The 21,184-nt window shown below is 36.0% G+C and overlaps 1 protein-coding gene across 8 annotated transcripts in view; it reads right to left on the reverse strand.

Annotated features, from left to right (window-relative positions):
* The window catches only part of PAN3 (poly(A) specific ribonuclease subunit PAN3), a 130,312-nt gene that overhangs the window by 14,815 nt on the left and 94,313 nt on the right, over positions 1 to 21,184 (reverse strand). For 5 of the 8 annotated variants that reach the window (XM_035003627.1, XM_035003633.1, XM_035003634.1 and 2 more), the window contains 8 exons: positions 21,054 to 21,158; positions 20,184 to 20,241; positions 10,677 to 10,838; positions 10,328 to 10,444; positions 10,140 to 10,241; positions 6,111 to 6,276; positions 4,718 to 4,808; positions 122 to 261 (listed from right to left, as the gene is read on the reverse strand). In XM_035003627.1, coding sequence (XP_034859518.1) covers positions 122 to 261; positions 4,718 to 4,808; positions 6,111 to 6,276; positions 10,140 to 10,241; positions 10,328 to 10,444; positions 10,677 to 10,838; positions 20,184 to 20,241; positions 21,054 to 21,158 — 941 coding nt within the window. The remainder of the gene's footprint in view (positions 1 to 121; positions 262 to 4,717; positions 4,809 to 6,110; positions 6,277 to 10,139; positions 10,242 to 10,327; positions 10,445 to 10,676; positions 10,839 to 20,183; positions 20,242 to 21,053; positions 21,159 to 21,184) is intronic. The other 3 variants (XM_035003629.1, XM_035003631.1, XM_035003635.1) reach the window with 2 other exon arrangements.

Below are 21,184 nucleotides of genomic sequence, written 5' to 3' on the forward strand. Positions count from 1 at the left end.
GTGTTCTGCCTGATTTTTAATAGTAAGAACTAAAACAGAATCACTATTAAAAGGCCTGTATGAAAAAGCTGTCTCATCTCATATGATCATCACATACAGTTAATCGTATAGTAAAACTTACAAAATCAGATTCTTCAGGTCAGAGGAGTAGTTGATTGTCACCAGTTCCATGGCTTTCTGTAAATTCTCTCGCTGAATTCCTGCCAAAGAGTTGCAAGCCAAAGCCAACACAACTTTTCCTAATGATATCAGATCTGCTTGCTGACATGAAAGAATAAATATAACTTTTAATTTTTTTTTTATAAGGTACAAATGTAATAGACCGACACTACGGCCGGCAGCCTTACAAAAAAGCTGTAGGACTACCAGCACAGGGTTCTCAAATACTGGTGCTCAGAGTCACCTGGGAGCTGGAAGATGATTTCTGAACCTCTCCACCAGAGATGCTCATTCAGTAGGTCTGGGTGAGCAGGCCCAACCTTTTTAAAGCACCCAGATAATTCTGATGAATGTAGCCCCAAGAAACATAACTCTGAGCAATTCACACGCCAACTACAGAATTGCTGCTTTAAAATTAAAAAAAAAATTTATTTATACAGAGCTGACATTCTCATTATTACAAGAAATTTAAGGCTGGTTACTATATACTCGCTTTACTATGATCGTTACAATTATAATATGCCCCCTTTCCACTTTCCATTATACCCAATATACAGAGGGAGTTTGAAGAATTATTTGAAGAAAAGTTATTCCATTATTCCAAACACAACATAACCATTACCTGATTTCAGAGTACGTTTTTTAGAACATCGAAAATGCTGCAAACCCCAATGACATCCTGTCTACTCTTGTTTCCAACTAGACAATTTTTCCTCATATTATAACAGATCTCTGAGAGTTCTGATACCACCTGGTTGTCTGTCTGTCTGTCTATCTATCTATCTATCTATCTATCTATCTATCTATTTTTTAACATTTACCACTCTGAGGCTTTCCTTCTAAAAGGATTTTCAAAAGACAGCTTGCTGAACTGAGGTAAGTTCTCTATTACCTATTATAACTCTAGGAAACAGTGGCCCTTCTTGGCAGGTAACTATTAATAATTATATGCCTAGGAGAATGGAATGGCTCAGAGTTAAATATGGTCATCTGAAGTAATTTCGACAGAAAACTTCTGTAGATCTTCAAGATCTGAGATCTGATCTGAACTACTGGATACATTTACTGAACACTGGTTTAGTATAAGGAGTTTTCAAATCTAGCTATACATTAAAATCACCTGAGGAACTTAAAAAAAAAAAAAATCACCCTGTGACCATCCCTTTACCCCAATTCTGGTGTTACCAGTCTGGGGTAAGAACTAGGTATTAGTATTTTTCAAAGTTTCCACAAGAGTTCTGGTATATAGCCAGGGTTGAGAACCACTGGTTTCACGGAAAATTTTAAGTGGTATAGTTACAAAATAGGTGAATATTTGAAGGCAGTCACTAACGGAACTTTAGCACTACACAGCTATCCTTAATTTTACCCAAATAATAGAGTATAAAGATGTCAAACTCCATTACTAAAATAACATCTAAAAAAATCCAAATTCAAAAATCCATCCAAAACTAGCATTTGTGAATCTGACACTTTGAACATGAGATCCTATAACCAGTGGAAAAACAGATTAAAAAAAACCAACTTTGAATCTATCAGAGTAAGAGATGCCAAGGATTCATGTCAAAGAACTTTTTACAACTTCATTTGTGGTACAGAGTTAGGAGCCCAGAAAGGCAGGAGGGGAGGTGGCATGGGAGGGAGCTCTATTACTGTTGTCATCATCTGTTCTGTGGAGGACACTGCCATGAATGAACTCAAAAAGGACTCCCCTCAATCATTCTCAAGGTCAAGTAAAATATTCCAAGTTACAGTAATGAAACCATAAAAATGTGGGTCAAGAGAAATCAGTACATGGAAATGCTAAATGTGAATTTCTGTATTTCAATCCCATATCCTCAGCAAAGCAACCTGAAGGTTGCTATTAGTTATCAAGTATTTGAGCAGCATGTACCAACACACACAGCCTCTCCCAACCCTTAAAACAACAGAATTTTCAGTTTAGCTCCACCCTGAATTGATGCTATAACTAAACCTCCCACCTAGAACATTCCAGTATTCCCTATTATGAGAGAGGAAAACAAAAGTCCAAGATAGCTGAAGGACTGGATGGGTTTTTAAAATAAGAACATTTAATTGTGAGTACATCCCACCACCTTTCTAAAGCTGACTCAAGGTGGGAATACCCACTTTTAGAAATAAAGTATACATGTCACATAATCCAGATTAAATTAGAAATGATTTTAACTAAGAGGTTAATGAAGTCCTGCTTAATTAAGAGAGTTTAACATCATAAAAGCTCAGTAACTCTCCTTTCCTTATTTGCCAGCTAAATAATTTTCCATTTGTTATTTTGCTTCTTACCTCCATCTGGTTTTTCCCCCCATTTGTTGAATTCTGGAGGTTTTCCCCCCACTCATTTTCAGTTTCTTCCTGATTCTTGATTTCTTGATTTTTCTCTGATTCTATCTATGGCTCTACTTATGTCCACTTTACTGAAAGTCAGTCTCTATTCACGTGTCTGAAACAGACTATGAAAAATAGACTACAAGAAACAATGCACTCCTTTCTCATGTACCCTCTTCTCTGTAAAATCACAATCCCCCATTGGGACTATCTTTAATTCTCTCCTTTACCTTACTATAAGCTATATGAAAAATCTTCAACACATACATCACCCGCCCCCCCAAAAAATAAAGGAAAAAAAAAGAAAACCTGAGATATCTTTTACTGCTGGAAAAGAAAGGGAAGGTGATGACTGGTTGAAAGCAGCCTGAGTTTATGAATGAAGGCAGTTCCTAACTTACCAATCAATCATCCCAAATGCTTACTTAAGAGTTGTTTGTTTGGAACTCTAGGATTACTTTTTCTTAAAAAGAGTTGTTTTTCAAGGTAACTACACAACCACTACCATAACTGAAATAATGTACATCCACAAAGAAAAAGGGAAGATAATACTGCTATTAAACTCAGAGAAAACCAAAATCAAACTAGCCTTATACTAGTAATTTTTTTTTTTTTTTTAGAGAACTCTATTCAGAATACAGAAGAATGAGAGCGTAGGCTGTACTTGTAAAAAAACAAAACTGTAAGGTGTTTCATTTTTTAATGTGGACATGAGGTTTCCAGATACTTGCAATAGAGCTAGGTGGCACTGGTTCTAAATAATGTCTAATTTCTCCTCAAAAATTTAGTATTATTTTCCTGGATACATGAAGATCACTAGTATTGCAGTCAATAATCAGTCACTTTTAGAAGCACAGAGATTAGGAAGAAAAATCTCCAGAGCTAATTAGTTAGGCACTAGATGTAAGAAGGTAAGAAGGAAAGTCACTAAGAACCACCACCCTAGATAAGAAAGAGGGGGCAAATCCCCTTAGGCAGAAGAAAGCTGCTGGGGGGGGGGGGGGGGGCGCGTAGTCAAATTCTGTGTGGTGCCCACTAGATGGTGCTACCAACCAGGACAGCTTGGCTGCTGCTGAGTTTGGCTGGGCAGGAGCAGAGGGGAAGGAAGATGTGAAAAGTCTGCATACAACTCAATGTGATGAGTGGCTCTCTAAGTCTTGGGGACTGTACTGTCCCTGGTTCTGCAGCAAAAGAGGTTTATACATGAATAGGATTACTAGGCACTACTTAGACGCTACTTCTCATTCTGTCTTTTCCTTTTTGTTTGAAATTTTGGCTTATAATATAAAGCAAACTAAAATCTTCTTTCAAAGATTTAAACAAAGGAAGTGGAAATGAGAAGGGCAATGAAAAGGTAAAGTGTCTTTCTCCATGTAATTAAGAGATTCTGCCTTACATTAAACCTCTATCAGTTAATAAATGTTCAGAAGCACCAAAAATTTCTTACACAAAAAGAATTAACATTGTCTTAAAACAGCACCTGCATGTCCTCCAAAAAATGTGAAGTACTGCAATAATGAATTTCAAATAATTACAGAGCCACGTTACTTGCACAGAATCATCAAGGCAAAAGCAACTACACTTAACGTTCCCTGCAGAGACAGGATCTTATTCTCTATACCTTAACATTAATCAAGAAGTATGAAATAAACAGCTAAAAACATAAGAGGGGCCTAAATCTACACTATTATTATGACTAGACTAGAATCAAATTCTGATTATATACAAGAAGTGAGTATGCAAAAGAAAAAATTATTTAGAAAATGGCAATACAACAATTTTCCTTCGAAAATACTTCTAAAATTTTTGGATTGGTAGTGGGACAATATCTAAAAGTAAAAATAACAGCTATGATTAACACATTAAAGAACTGAAAGAAAGGAAAATGGCATTTAATATCATTTATTCAGCTAATTAATCTGTTTTAATCTATGCTGAGTACAAATTTCCTCATCACATAAATACATTTTCATTTGAACAGTTTGTCTTTGACACTGTCATTAACTTTCTCTATTCCCACTTGTAAGGGCTCTACACTACACACACCACAGTGATTAAGAATACATGTTCAAAGTTGGCATAGAGACACCCCCAGAATAAACTGAAATCTAGACTTAAAACCCCCAAAACACTTTAGAATAAATAAAATTTGTCTTAAAAGAAAATCAAGCCTTAAGTTATTAAGGAAGTATCCATGTTCATTCTTACTCACCTGGTATTGAGCCATTAATGCCAATGGATTATTGTTCTGACTGTTATCAAATGTTAAAACATCAAAAACTCCAACACAATTTACTCGCAACCTTTAAAGACCAGAGAATTTAAATTATTAAAATGAGATTTTTTTAAAAATTTAACGTTTCCTATATTATTAGGAAGGATCTCAGAATATTATCCAGTCTAACCTCCCCATGTAACCGCTATCAAACACCATTTTAGAGATGAGTTGGAAATTAAGGCTCATAAATACTAAGTGATAGGCCTATAAGGTTATAGAAGCCAGAAACTGATAAAGCCAGGACTATAACTCACATCTTTTTTTTTTTTTTAAAGATTTTATTTATTTATTTGACACAGAGAGAGACCGCGAGAGAGGGAGCACAAGCAGGGGGAGTGGGAGAGGGAGAAGCAGGCCTCCCGCCGAGCAGGGAGCCCGATGCGGCGCTCGATCCCAGGACCCTGGGATCATGACCTGAGCTGAAGGCAGACGCTTAACGACTGAGCCACCCAGGCGCCCCTATAACTCACATCTTTGACTACCATGCCAGTGGTCTTTTCATCACAGCAAGCTGCTTCTTTATTAGTTATTCATGTAAGAGAACTAATTAGCTTTCTAACATTTGCTGAAGATGTATTAGGCACCATTCACATGTATTAATCATTCAATCCTCTCAATAATCTTATGAGACAGGTATCTTATAAATGTGGGACAGATAATAATAGTAGCTGTCTTACAAGGTTGTTGCATACACAGAAGTTACAGAACTTGCTCAGGATCATATAAATAGCAACTAACAAACTTAGGATATGATGAACCCAGATAACCAGGTAGTACCAGATCTTGAGCTCTTTATGCTATGCTGTCCAAGATAACTCTCAAAATTACAGCAATTCAAATAAAACTCTGGTGAAGTCAAGGGCTGTTACTTCACTTTGTATCAGTGGTTCTCAAAGCATGGGACCCAGTAAGCAGGAATAGCATCACCTAAGAACTTGTTGGAAATGTAAATTCTCAGGCCTACTGAATGAGAAGTCTGGGGTGGAGGCCAGTAAAGTGTGCTTATTAATGAGCCCTCCAGGTAATTCTATTTCATGCTCTAATCGGAGAACCACGGTTATACATAGAAAACTATATTGATATTATGTCTATATCCCCCCAACCCTAACTATCTCCCAAACCCTTACAAGATTCTTGGTTAATAACAAGGCATTTTTTTAAGAATTCAACATCTTTTTTTAAACTTACAAATGAACTCAAAGTCATAGCAGTTGTTCTGGATGGAATATATGAAAAGGTAGAATTACAACAAATCATCATGTTTTGTTTACTAAACTGTCATAGGTTAGATGCTCAACAAAGAAGCCAAAACTCAAAATGCTAGTACCTTGTTTTGCCAGTTATCAGAATCTTTGTTGGGTCCATAACTCGACATGCCAAACCTGCTGTGTGAATGGTACGCAATGCGGAACTCAGTTGGACAATATATGCCCAAATAAGAGACTCTGGCAATAATCCTGCATGCTGTCTGGGCAATGGTCCATCGTGTTGACCTAAAAGCAAAAAGGACATCTTTTAAATAACCAACTAAAAGACTAAAACATTCAAATCAAATTTAACAAAAAAAAATTCATGTATCATGGTAAAATCTGTCAATTTATTTATTTGAGAGAGAGAAAGAGAGAGCACAGAAGGAGAGTGAGAGGGAGAAGCAGGCTTCCCACTGAGCAGGGAGCCCTATGTGGGGCTCCATCCCAGGTCCCCAGGATCATGACCTGAGCTGAAGGCAGACACTTAACCAACTGAGCCACTCAGGTGCCCCGCAACTTGTCAACTGTATATATATATGTGAATATATGTATGTACATATATATACGTATATACGTATATATGTGTATATATATACGTATATACGTATATATATATATATAGACAGATACAGATATGGTGTTTTTATATGTAAGGTTTATCATATGTATATAATGTTTTATGTGTATATATATATATAAGGTTTAGTCTATTAGTAAGAAATTAGAGACAAACCCCAATTTCCTATTTTTGAGATTATACCTTTATACTGTTAGCAGAAGAGTTCTCACTGAAGTGCTCTCTTCTGTGAGCATTGTAATTACTGAACAATAAACAAAATTATTTAAAGAATTTATATTTAACTGTGAACCAAATAAATGTAAATGTAAATTCTGAATAAAAACAGCAAAGGTGAAGATTATTATTTTACTTAAAATAATCCTAGCCTAGGGCGCCTGGGTGGCTCAGTCATTATGCGTCTGCCTTCACCTCAGGTCATAATCCCAGTGTCCTGGGATTGAGCCCTACATCAAGGTCCCTGCTCCGCGGGAAGCCTGCTTCTCCCTCTCCCACTCCCCCGCTTGTGTTCCCTCTCTCCCTCTCTCTCTGTCAAATAAATAAATAAAATCTTTAAAAAACAATAGTAATAATCCTAGCCTATATTATTGTTCAGGCAGGTGAGAACTGTTCATTCTGTGGCTTGAAAGAAAAATAAAAGTCTCTACCATCATTTACGCTGAATATTTTCTTATTCTCCATAAACTGCCCAGCCTCCTCTCTTACAGCCATGTCAGTTAGACAGGATGGTATCCAACTCATAAAAATATAAATGTAAAGCACTGAATATCACTTATGTCTAATAATGAAACAAAAATAATCCGACCTACCATGAGAGTAATCATTTTGATTCTATCAGCTTTTTTTTTTGAGAGAGAGATAGAGAGGGAGAGAGAGAGCGAGAACAGGCACACAAGCAGGGGTGGGAAGGAGTTGGGGAGGAGGGGCAGAGAGGGGGAAAGAGAGAATCTCAATCAGGCTCCATGCCCAGCATAGAGCCCGATGCGGGGCTCAGTTTCACGACTCTGAGATCATGACTTGAGCCAAAATCAAGAGTTGGGTGCTTAACTGAGCCACCCAGGTGCCCCTCAACTCTTAAGTACTTCTTGATACTATTTCCTGGGTCACTGTTAATCCTTAAATCAGTGGAAAAGGAGCCACATAAATTTAATGCAGATTTTTAAATTATTTCAGGGAATATGACATTATAAATTCAAGTGTTCTTATGATTATAAACAAATTTTTTTGTGAATTAGGTATAAAAGCAACACAGTTAAATGGTTAATTGCAGAGATAATAAAGAGCAAATTTGTGGCTTGGGATAACATTTCCAAGAAAAAGCAAATACAAAATTCAAAAACTGCTTTCCCTCCATTTGGACAGACTGAAAATAATACAATCTGGAAAACAGTGTTAAATAACTCAAAAAGTGGCTGTAGTGATAAATGCCAAGACATCATCCAAGAGGACTATGAAGAGTTTAAATAAAACTATTTAATAAATGTGGTAATAAGGAAAAAGAGCATTTATAGCAAACACAGTGCTTGCTTATTACTCTGTGCCAGATTCTGTCTTAACCTTTATATTGTTAACAGCAGCAGAGGTTACTTAACCCACTTTGTCTCATTTTAAACCTCTCATAACCCCTATAATACAGTATGGTATGATTATTATTCCCATTTTCCTAATTAGTATATTTCTTATAATGTACAATCTTTTACTTTGTACCAAGTTAAATTAAATAGTATAAGAAAACATTAGACTTCCATCTATGTCTCTCCAAAAGTTTATACACACCTTTTTTCTTCTTTTAATATTCACAATAGGAAAACTGACAATTGCCTTATATTAGAAGTTACTACAAATTAAAGTATATACAGTATGTCCAGGGAAACTACTACTGTTCAAACAATATTTTCAAATACCAGAAAAAGGAATGATTCCTGTGAAAATGTATATATCAAATAATCAGTCAACACCAAAAATAAAGATTAAAAAACAAACAAACTAGAAAGGAGTGCTATAATCAGTGGTTCTCAACAAAGGTTAATTCTGCTCCCCAGGTAACATTTGGCAATGTATGGAGATATTTTTGGTGTCGCTACTGGAGAAGGGGCTTGCTACTGGCATCTAGAGGGTGGAGGCCAGGGACGCTGCTTAACATCCTGGAATGCACAGGACAGCCCCCACAAAATCATTCTCCAGCCCTAAATGTCAACAGTGCTGAGGTTGAGAAACCCAGCTATAAATTAAAGCCAACAGTCATCTCACAGGTGTTACTACTAAAATAAACTTGAACAACTACAGCTATATTCATCTATAGGAAAAGTTACACCACATCCCCTTCAACAAAATTATGTATGTGTCTACAGATGACATGGCAAAAGGAAAAAAAATGACCACACCATATGACCAGATTTTTAACGTGAAACAGCCATGTAACCACAGCTTTCTTCTTCCAACTGTCAGAAAGCAAAGTAAACAGAAATAATATATTTTTATCCACAATTAAAGGAGTCACAATCCAAAAGATACTATAATGTGGACTCACATCTTTCTTCCTCAATTTCTCCCAGTATGTATTCAAGAAAATCTTTAAGAGATTAAAAACCACAGTAAAAAATGCAGTGGTTTGTCAACTTCAGTAATAAACATTTTTTTAAAAGAATTCAATGCTTCTTTCCTGTCCCCAAGCAAGAAAATGATACATACATTTTTCTTCCCCAAATACATAAGTTAATTAAAAGACATCTCAAAATGGGCCTACTTTTACTCTGAAGCTATTTTACACTTTAATAAACATTTATTAATTAACCATAATTACAATATTTTTGGTTCTTTGCAGTATTTGAACTATAAATATTGGAAAGGGGCAAAAAAAGAAAATATTCCCTGCTTAAGTAAATGCTACCCGAGAAATTTTGAAGACTAATTCCTTAAGTAACATGGAGTCCTACCTTTTTAAAAAAAGCATTTGTTTAGGGAAATCATTTCATAAATGATATACAGTCACACTGGACCAAGAGTCATTAAATTATATTCAGAAAATATAAAACTTAGGGGGAAAATACTTACAATAAATGAAAGATGCAATGACACAAAATGATAAAAGGAAATGACGTGACAGGAACCCAAAAAACAAAACAAAACAAAACACCAAGACTGGAAAGAAATATAGGAAGAGATGATAATGGTTGTGCTTTGGGCAGTGAAGCTACAGGCATCATTTTCCAAACCGTCTTTCTTCAGAAAGCATTGTATTTTTAAAAGAAAAAAAATGTTTAAGAGGAAAAAACTTTTATCATATTCTCAGTTATTTAGACTTCAGATCCCTCCATGAGTCTTTCCCACCCCATCTTCATCTCAGTCTATACACACAATACACTATTTCCCAGCTGGTTACGGATTGACTTCAGTTCTTTGAGACATTTCTTTTTAAAATGCACTATGATTACAGGGACAAATTTACATGCATTTTAAAATACAAAACTACTCTTCCACAGAGCAAAAGCAGTTGTCAAAATATAGTGTGCTTGCATCTTTTTCTTACCCCACTTTCTCTTTGTGAAATAGGCATCAGCATTAGGGTCATTAAAGTGTCTGCTCATCATAGTCTCTCCTCCAGCATGGAAATCATATGCAAACACAAGAGCTTAAAATAAAACACAAACACTCATTACTGCAATCTGGCTTCAAATAATGAAGCCCATAAGCAGAAAGACAGTACAAATTACTCACAAGGCTCTGCAAATGCTTTAGTGGTAAATACTTCACGCAAGGTTACAATATTTGAGTGCTGAATTTTTTTCCACATATCGACCAACACCATGCACTTCGTGTTAACAAGACGAAAACCTGAAAAAGAAAACCTTTTGAACTAAACTGTAAACGACATCTCCCCTTTATTCCATCAGAAATGTGAAGAAAAAGCCGTGTTACATATCATTTATGAGCTACTAATTTTCAAATGAAATAAATTTATTATCCTTTAAACTTTCATATTAAGTAAATAAATATATGCAGGAATATTTCAGAAATCTTAGCCTCAATAACATGCTTCAAAAAGAGGATAATTTATCTTCCTTACCATGTATCCTCCGAAGGCAATACGGCAGATCATCTTTGCTATTTACAGCTTTGTAGCAAGATGTAATATATCCAAAATTACTTGATTTCTGTATCCGGTTGGGTGGTGGCAGTGGTTCTAGAGGGAATAGGCTATGGTAGCTGTCAACTTCTGTAGGGACTGCTAGAGTAATTCATAGGAAGACAACTTTAACTTCCTGATATTCATCAATCTCTCAGAGTAATAAAGAAACCCAATCTACCATAAACCACCATTATCAAAACATACTTTTGAATTCTGGAAGTGTCAACATTCATAACAATTCTATAAAACAAAGTGGCTTCACTACCAATTAAAACAGGCATTATAAAACAATGAAAGAACAACCAGATTTCATACACTCGAAAACATTTATCTCTAATAGCACAATACAACTCTGTTTCTCAGCTATTAGAAACAATTTATGCTATCACTTAGAGATGTTAAACATTTCTAATTCTGGGGCACCTGGGTGGCTCAGTCAGTTAAGTGTCTGCCTTCAGCTCAGGTCATGATCCTGGGGTTCTGGGATCAAGCCCCGCATCGGACTCTCTGCACAGCGAAGAGCCTGCTTCTCCCTCTTCATGTGCTGCTCCCCCTGCTTGTTCTCCCCCCACCCCGTGTCAAATAAATAAATATTTAAAAAAATAAATAAATAAACATTTCTGATTCTGATGTTCAATAAAAATCAAGATAGATTTTGCTTCTTTAAATGTTTTAGTTTACACAAAATATATTTAGACAGTAGTGTTAAGCATATGAATTCTTGCTTTTTTAAGTGTAAAGAAATTCAAAACAAGTAACATTAAATTGACGAGTGTGTATGCATAATATGTTCATTGTGTATATGTTTGTGTAAATACAGCAATCTATCAAAACTTTCAACCATGGGGCAGAATAGCACAATTTTAATCCCCCGCAAAATATAAGAAAGAAAATGAAAACAACTTTACCATCATGCTTTTTCCATGTTCCTCAAAGTAAGAAAAATTACGTTTAAGAATAACTGGGATAATGCATTGGAATTTGCTCATGATACTCTGGTTAGGTATTAAAAAAACTATTTATCTTGAACCCCAATTTGTTGTTTCTTATAAAGACTAAATTTATTCAGTGGCTGGCTTCTCTATAGAGTATAGGCAATTTCTTTTCCCTTCTTTATTGCTATTTTCTATTAACAAACATGTATTGGTTTTACAATCCAAAATGACAAGAGTTTTTTAATGCTTCACATACAATCAAATTACATTTTCCAATTGGACAGCTTCCATTCTGTTAAATATCTTGAATGACTTAGGAATGTTCACAATATTTCAAATGAAAAGCAAGTTAAGTGAACATGAAGAATATGCACAGAAAATCATCTAAGGAATAAAGCAAAAACTTTAACAATTATAATCTCTGAGTGGGATGACTTTTATTCTCTTTATACTACTAGTCCATATTTGCCAAACTTGCTACAATAAATATGTTTAACACTGTTTTTATTTTTTATTTTTATTTTTTATGAGAGAGAGAGAGAGAGAGAGAGAGAGAACGTGCTCATGCAAGCAGGGAGGGGGAGGGAGGGCCGAGGGAGAGGGAGAGAATCTTAAGCAGGCTCCACACTGAATGCAGAGCCCAAAAACAGGCTTGATCTCACAACCCTGAAATCATGACCTGAGATGAAATCAAGAGTCAGACACTTAGCCAACTGAGCCACACAGGCGCCCCTGTTTAACACTATTTTTAAAACACAACAATAAATCTCCTTTAAAAAACTCATAGACAAAAACAACTAATAATTTTTGACTTACGACTGTTAAGAAATACATGTGAAACCCTATTAAGAAAACTATCATTCCAGAAGACAGGTTCAAAATGTCCCCTCTTAGCCTTTGCTAAGGCTAATTTAGCCTTTGCTAAATTCTTACATTCACTATCTCTTAATTTTGAAACCATATGAGACAGAACTATTTCATAAGTAAGGAAAATAAGGATCACACATCTAGAGAGTGAGTTGGGATGCAAACTCAGGACTATGATTCTATAGTCTTATGCTCTTAACCTGCAGACGGCACTTTGGCCATAGTGCAAAACAAACACTGATTCAATCTAACTTTCAAAACAAGGTCAAGTGGCACGTTCTTCTGAAATAAAGCAGTATAAGGGAGGTAGACACACAAGGGAATATAGCTGTAACTTCTGCCCATTTATCATTTTAATGATCACTGTAATTTCCACATACAGATGAAGAATAAATTTTGTTTCCTGGTTATTTCATGAGGAGCATCTAATAAAGAGGAAGTCATTAATTTCAAAATAGTAAAAATGTCATGAGTGCCTACTATGTACTAGTGAACCCATATTAATGAAATATGCGTTCTTATCAAGACGCTTAGAAAAAAAACGACAGAGATTTATATAAAACATAATACAGTACAAGGAAAATAGCTAGGAAACAAGTACAACTCACCGCAGCACTGGTCCTTAAACTTTAGCACCCCTCAGAATAACAGAGGCTTGTTAATTCACAGTTTGCTGGGCCCCATGCCCAGTGTTTATTTAGTAGGTCTGAAGTAGGGCCTGAGAATTTGCAATTCTAACAAGTTTCCAGGTGATAATGAAAAGACACTGCTGGGTCAAGGACCATATTTTGAGAACCACTACACGTGGAAACAGAAGGGAGAAGTGAGCCATTCCCAAGGATACTAGGAAAGATCTAACAGAAGATTTGGTACGTATACTACAAACTGAAGGATGAGACTGCTTTCAGGGAGCTAAAACGAGTTGAAAAGAGGGCTTTGCTTGATGGCAAGGGAATAAAGAGAATCACCACCACATGCCTGAATGTGTACACTGCGTTCAGGAACTGTGAAATCTCATGTGGTGGGAGAACAGGGTATACCACCACAGAGGAGGTGCAAAGTGGAGAACAAGCTGAGAGAGTTATGTTGGGATTGGATCAGAGGGAAATTCAAATGCTATACTAAGGACCTGAAACTCACTATGCCAAGCAGTGGTACTCATAGCATCAATGTGACAGAGAGAGTCAATGAGGCACAAAATCAACTAAAGATCTTACACTCTTAACTCCTTTATCCCTATTTGTACTTTGAAACAAGACATGCTGAATTCTCTACATTACAGGAAAACAAAACAAAACAAAAACTGTGCATCAGTAGAAAACTAGGCACTATCCAAAGGATATCCTTCCAGTGTCTGATTCTGATGCTATGAGAGATATTTTACACCCCTGTAAACTATACGTAGCTAACTGTTAGCACTGAAAAATAACTCCTGTCCTCCATGAAAAAGCCAGTTTGCACATTCATTTCAATATTCCTGCTCTATAATAGGTCTTATAAACGACTCCTCATGACTTAAATAAAATCTTCAAAATACTTATTTTTATGTCTGTACATTACGATTTTACCCTGCTTCAAAGAGTCACCTTTTAACTCTATTATTTCTCACTCCATCCTGAAATAATCACATGTAGTCTAATATTAACCTTAAAAACCAAATGTTTCCACTGACAGGACTATTCATTGTTGTTCTGCTCTTTCTTTGTTCCTAGTTCAATTGAACAAATGCACAAAATTAAGTATGAATAAAGGGAAGTGCCTTTATGAATAAAAGGGGATGCCTAAATCACCGTTAAGTATCAAAAATCAAAGTAAAGAAAATCAACTTGGAAGACTATGGACAAAGCTGTACTCTTTAGTTCAGCCCCAAGTTTTAGTCTGGGGTCCAATTCCACCAAATAATATTAAATATAATGATAAAAAAAGAAAATGTCAGTGTCTTTGCTCTATCCAACCCTACTTCCCCTCAAAGAACATACAATGATAGGCTGGATCTAAGATACTGAATATCTGAGACTCACTATGGTTTCTCAACCTCAGCACTATGGACATATCAGACTGGATCACTCTTGTTGTTGTGGACTGTTTTATTATTGCAGGGTGTTAAGCAACCCACTAGCCAGTAGCACTCCACTGCCAGATGAGACAACCAAAACTGTTCCAGACATTGCCAAATGAAGGGGGAAAATCCTGGTGGAGAACCCCTGATCTACAGGAAATCAATTTTGATTTCAAAGTTGAGAAGTACTAATCTGGTGGGAGTATAAAGCACGGAATAGAAAAAGGAGAGAGAAAAAAACAGCAAGACCAAACATTAATAAATGAGCCAACATGAGATGAAGATTAATAGTAAACATAAGACGTGAAAAAGAGCAGTTAGAGCAGTGACAGGGAAAAAAAGCATTTATTAAAATTTGTTGAACATGCATCATCATTAGCCATCAGGGAAATTCAAATCAAAATCACACTGAGATACCACCATACACCAGTTAGAATGGCAAAAATTGACAAGGCAAGAAACAACAAATGTTGGAGAGGTTGTGGCGAAAGGGGAACCCTCTTACACTGCTGGTGGGAATGCGAGTTGGTACAGCCACTCTGGAAAACAGTGTGGAGGTGCCTCAGAAAATTTAGAGCTACCCTATGACCCAGCAATTGCACTACTGGGTATTTACCCCATAGACACAGATGTAGTGAAAAGAAGGGCCATATGCACCCCAGTGTTCATAGCAGCAATGTCCGCAATAGCCAAACTGTGGAAAGAGCCGAGATGCCCTTCAACAGATGAATGGATAAAGAAGATGCGGTCCATATATACAATGGAATATTACTCAGCCATCAGAAAGGATGAATACCCAACTTTTACATCAACATGGATGGGACTGGAGGAGATTATGCTAAGTGAAATAAGTCAAGCAAAGAAAGTCAATTACCACACGGTTTCACTTATTTGTGGAACATAAGGAATAGCATGGAGGACATTAGGAGAAGGAAGAGAAAAACGAAGGGGGGGAAATCGGAGGGGGAGACGAACCATGAGAGACGATGGACTCTGAAAAACAAACTGAGGGTTCTAGAGGGGAGGCGGGTGGGAGGATGGGTTAGCCTGGTGATGGGTATTAAAGAGGGCACGTACTGCATGGAGCACTGGGTGTTCTACAAAAACAATGAATCGTGGAACACTACATCAAGAGCTAATGATGTATGATGACTAACATAATAAAAGAAAAGAAAAGAAAAGAAAGAAAATAATAATATTTGAAGGCAGCTATTTTACTGAATTTAAGAAATAATTTAGTTCTATATAATGTACACAAGCCTTTGTTACTGTTATCTTCAGCATTAACATTTCCTGTATCATGTTAAAAAAAAAAAACTTGTTGAACATGGGGGCAAAGAATTGGATTAACCATAACCTTTAGCTTGTGACACTCGAATCACTGGTTCATGTCTATGCAGGGCCTGCTTTTATTTAGTTAATTATTCTTAATAACATAATAAGCATCTACAAACTCAGCACTCAAAACAAAAGCTCAGACCTTTATTTTAACTTACATCTAAATATATGGCTCTCTACCAACCTCTGCCTTCCTTTTCTCACTTCCTTCTCTTTTTATAGTTTTATTACATATAAATATACACATATGTATATACACATACATTTACATAAATGTAAACATATTATAATTTTAACTTTACAAAAGGCTATCATGCTATATGTAGTCTCTTGCAACTAACTTACTTACTATGACATTACTAAGAGTCTTCTGTATTGCTGCACGTCAGCGAACTTTCTTCATTTAAGCTGCTGTACAATATTCCATTATCTGACAATATCACAATTCATTTGGATTGATCAAAGTTTCTGCTATTTTATTTTGTTTTATTTTAATTTTATTTTTTTTAATGTTTTTTGTTTTTTTTGTTTTTTTTTTTTTAAAGATTTTATTTATTTATTTGAGACAGAGAGAATGAGAGAGAGAGAGCACATGAGAGGGGGGAGGGTCAGAGGGAGAAGCAGGCTCCCTGCCAAGCAGGGAGCCCGATGCGGGACTCGATCCAGGGACTCCAGGATCATGACCTGAGCCGAAGGCAGTCGCTTAACCAACTGAGCCACCCAGGCGCCCGAGTTTCTGCTATTTTAAGCAACAATGTTATGGATACTTTACACATTTTGCATTTGAAAATGTATAGGAGTTTACGTATTTCCAGGAAGAGAACTGCTGGATCATAGCGTACACAGCTTTAGGAGTTTTCCAAAGTGGTAACAGGTTCACCAATTTCTAGTACCAACAGCAATGTACTGGAGAACCCATGGGTCCATATCCTAACACTTTATACGACCAGGCTTTAAAATCAGGTGCCTGGGTGGCTCAGTTGGTTAAGTGTCTGCTTTTGGCTCAGGTCATGATCTCCAGGTCCTGGAATAGAGCCCCTCATTGGGCTTCCTGCTCAGCAGGGAGTCTGCTTCTCCCCCTCTCTCTCTCCCTTTGCTCCTCCCCACTGTTTGTTCTCTCTCTCAAATAAATATAATCTTTAAATAGACAAATACATAAATAAATAAAATGATATCTTATTTGTATTTTCCCCTAATGACCAATGATGTTCAACATCTTGTCATACGTTTATTGGTCATGTGAATTTCCTCTTTCTTCACATGCCTCCTGTTCCTATCTTTTGGCCCTTTTTCAACTGAGCCATTTATGCTCTTACTGGATTTGTTTTTTATATTCCTTGCCAGCTGTGTAAATATCTTCTTCCAGGTTTTTTCTTTACTCTGAGTATCTTTGGATTGTTTTCAATTCTAATTTAGTAAAATTTATCAGTATTTTCTTTAAAAGCCAATGATCTTTGTCTTCAGTATGGGAAATCTTTCCCCAATGAAATAGTAAATCTATTCACCAAGATTTTATAGTAAGAGTTTCTAAAGTTTTGTTTTATAGAGTTAAGTTCTTAATCAATTTGGAGTTGATTTTCAAGATGTGGTTAAAGATAATGATCCAATGAGGAATTCTTAATCGCAGGAAACAAACTGAGTGTTGTTGGAGTGGGGGGTGGGGTGGGAGGGATGGGGGGACTGGGTGATAGACACTGGGGAGTGTATGTGCTCTGGTAAGCGCTGTGAATTGTGCAAGACTGTTGAATCTCAGATCTGTACCTCTGAAACAAATAATGCAATATATGTTAAGAAAAAAAAAAAAAGAAGAAGAAGAAGAAGAAGGTAGCGGGAGGGGAAGAATGAAGCGGGGGAAATCGGAGGGGTAGACGAACCATGAGAGACGATGGACTCTGAAAAACAAACAGGGTTCTAGAGGGGAGGGTGGTGGGAGGATGGGTTAGCCTGGTGGTGGGTATTTAGGAGGGCACATTCTGCATGGAGCACTGGGTGTTGTGCACAAACAATGAATCATGGAACACTTCATCTAAAACTAATGTTGTAATGTAAGGGGATTAACATAAGAATAAAAAAATTAAAAAAAAAAAAAAAAAGATAATGATCCAATTTTATCTTTTACCATAAAGAAAACCATTTTTTTCCAATGCCTTCTTTCCCCACTGACATGCTACGTGTACCACAGAATGTGTCTAGGCTCTCCTTAGCCTGGTTCATTAACCAATTTGTCTAACCCAGTGCTCCATGCCCCATTCACATTATTTTAGTTATTACAGACTCAAACTATGCCTCCCTTCCCTCAATACACCCAGACTTTTCATCATCATCTTCAAAGTACCTTGGGTAGTCTTCCCTTTACTCTTTGATAAATTTTATCATATACTATGAAAAGCTTTGATATGACACAATATAATTTAAAAATAATAAAGACCAAACTTTGATTAGAAGCTTGGAACTTTCAGCCCTCTCTCCTAACCCCCAGGGAGGACAAAGAGGCTGAAGATTCAGTTCATCACCAAAAGCTAAAGATTTCATCAACCATAGTCATACAACGAAACTTCAATTAAAAAAACAAAAACAAACCCTAAACAGTGCGGTTCAGAGAGCTTAGAAGTTGGTGAACGCACTGAGGTACTAGGAGGGTGACACACCTGGAAAGGGTATGGAAGTCCTTGTCCCCCATCCCCCGCCCCCACCTTACTTTGCCCTAGACATCTCTTCTATTTGGCTGTTCCTGAGTTGTATACTCTATACTAAACCGGCAGTAGTACCTAAAGTGAGTCTAATTCTAGCAAATTACTGAACTGGTGGGGTGGGGGGATGGGGAAGTGGTGGTAGTGGTTGTGGAAACCCCCAAATTTGTACTTGGCCCCACAGAGCATGGGTAGCCTGGATAACCCATTTCAGCTGGCATCTGAAGTAGGAGTAGTTCTGTGGGACTGAGTCCTTAATAAATAGTTAGGACATGAAACAGGTGTCAGAAGAATTACGATTAAAAACAGCTCACATGGTTGACTGCAATTATACTGAACTTTTACATCAGTTTAGAAAACCTGACTTCTTAATCATTATGTCTTCCTATTTACAATATAGTATTTTACTCTATTTATTCATCTTACTTAATATCTCTTAATAAGTCTCCCCCATTGAGATCTCACATACCTTTTGCTGCATTTATTCCTAGCTACTGATAACCTGAAACGACTGTAAATAACACCTTTTCTTTTCATTATATTTTGCAGTTATTGGCTATTGGTCTATAGAAACTTAACTGACATGTATTAATCTTGTATCCAGCTATTTCCTAAATTCTATTACAATTTCAAATTATGTCTAATCTACAGTCATATTATTTACACATAATTGCAATCATAAAGACTGGAAAGGCAAAAATACACCCAGTTTTCTTTTCTTTTACCCTTAGACAATGTTAAATAATTAAGGAAATTCCAACCTGAAAACCTCAAAGGCTATGAGAGGTAAGTTCCCTATCCATCTAAACTGAAAAGATTGGTCTTAAGGCATAATAGCTAGACATATTCCTTTTAATTCTTTAGCAATCAACAAGATGCACAGTGGAGTATACGGAATCCTTGATTACAACCACATGTTTTGAGATTATCTCTATGGCAAATGTATTCCTACTACATTATTTATAAAGTTTTGCTAAATTATACCATATTTAATCTTGCTATATACAGAATAAGCTAGGGAAAGAGATTTTAATTGCATTCTAAGAATCACTATGGTACAGTCGGAAAAACCCAGGTTTAAATTCTGACCCAACCGATTACTAGCCATTGGTCTTAAATGGCAAGTTACTTAGCCTTCCTGTCAACTTCAGTTTTCCTCATACATAAGAGGGAAAAGATAGTCTTCATGTCTAGGTCATAAAATTTTTGTGAGAAAGTAAGACATATAAAGAATTTAATTAGCACACTGTCTGGTACACCATAGTTTCAAAAATAATAATTACCTTCCCCCTCTGTTTAAGTACCCATATTTCATCAAGTTTCAGAAGACACTAATATTTTAGTGTGAGGTAAATCACCATGAATTCTAAAACCACCTAATTTTTTTTGACAAACTAGAATACTGTCACATATAGAAGTGAAATGAACTAGATGATCAGTGGCATCCTGTAACTCTTCAAAAGTAGATTTCAAATAGCAATTGCTGTTCAAGACATAAAACATGTACATAAAGATTATAATATCCTTTAAAAGGATGGATCAACACACATTTTACCTGGCATATCTGCTTGATCAATTTGAGCCATTGTTATTAAATGCCTGTTAATCAGCTCCTAAGAAAAGAAAACAAGTATATTTACATATTAACATAGCTTCTGAAATCTGATTTTCTATTATAACTAAATAACGTTAAGTACTAATGTTTTTTGGTATGTGTACTTTTAATGTTGATAACATGAAATGACATTTCTAATAATGATAAAATGTCTAAATAGATAGACCTACCCAAAATTAGGGTTAGGGTTAAGTAGCTGTGCTACATAACCCAAAGCACATAACTAACTCTGGCTGAAAATTCAAGGCCAATTCTAACTTGTCAATAATTCACTCATCAACACTACACTGGTACAACTTACTTCTGTGGAATAAAAATTTTTCTGAGAATATAAGTATAAAATGAAATTCTACATATCAAATAATACCTAGATTAGTTTACCTTAAAAAAAACTAAATTATTTTATAAAACCTACTTTACAGAAAATATTAAGCTCTTTTAAAATGAGGTTTATTTCTAGGCCAAACTACTTATTCTCATCCTATAGGTATTAGCAAAAAGTTGTCTGAAGGTTAGAAACCATTTAAATAATTTATTTAATATATTTTAGAGACCTTTCAATGTATAGGATATGAAGTGCAAAAAGGTGGCTGATTTAAATATCTTTTCTGTTTTATGTCCTAAACACATACTTTAATTTTCTTGAACAACAGGTTCCCTTAAATAAATATATCAATGAGAACTCATAAATTCTAAATTCTATCTGCTTTAGTACAGCATATTTGATTAAATTGTATGATTTGAAAAGAGCTTTGTTTGGTAAAGCACAACAGACATTAAGTATTTCCACCAGGGATTCTGAAACCATACCTGTCGGAGTTCATCAGCCATGAAGAAGGAAGGTGCATTTGCTTTTGGTTGCATATAAGCAACATGAGGTGCAGTTGGAGGATAAATATGATAGTTTGGAAATACCTAAAAAGGTAGGGAGGGGGAAAATG

Source organism: Mirounga leonina, unplaced genomic scaffold, assembly GCF_011800145.1.
Source record: "Mirounga leonina isolate KUSES-001 unplaced genomic scaffold, KU_Mleo_1.0 Mir_127, whole genome shotgun sequence".
NCBI classification, from domain to species: Eukaryota; Metazoa; Chordata; class Mammalia; order Carnivora; family Phocidae; genus Mirounga; species Mirounga leonina.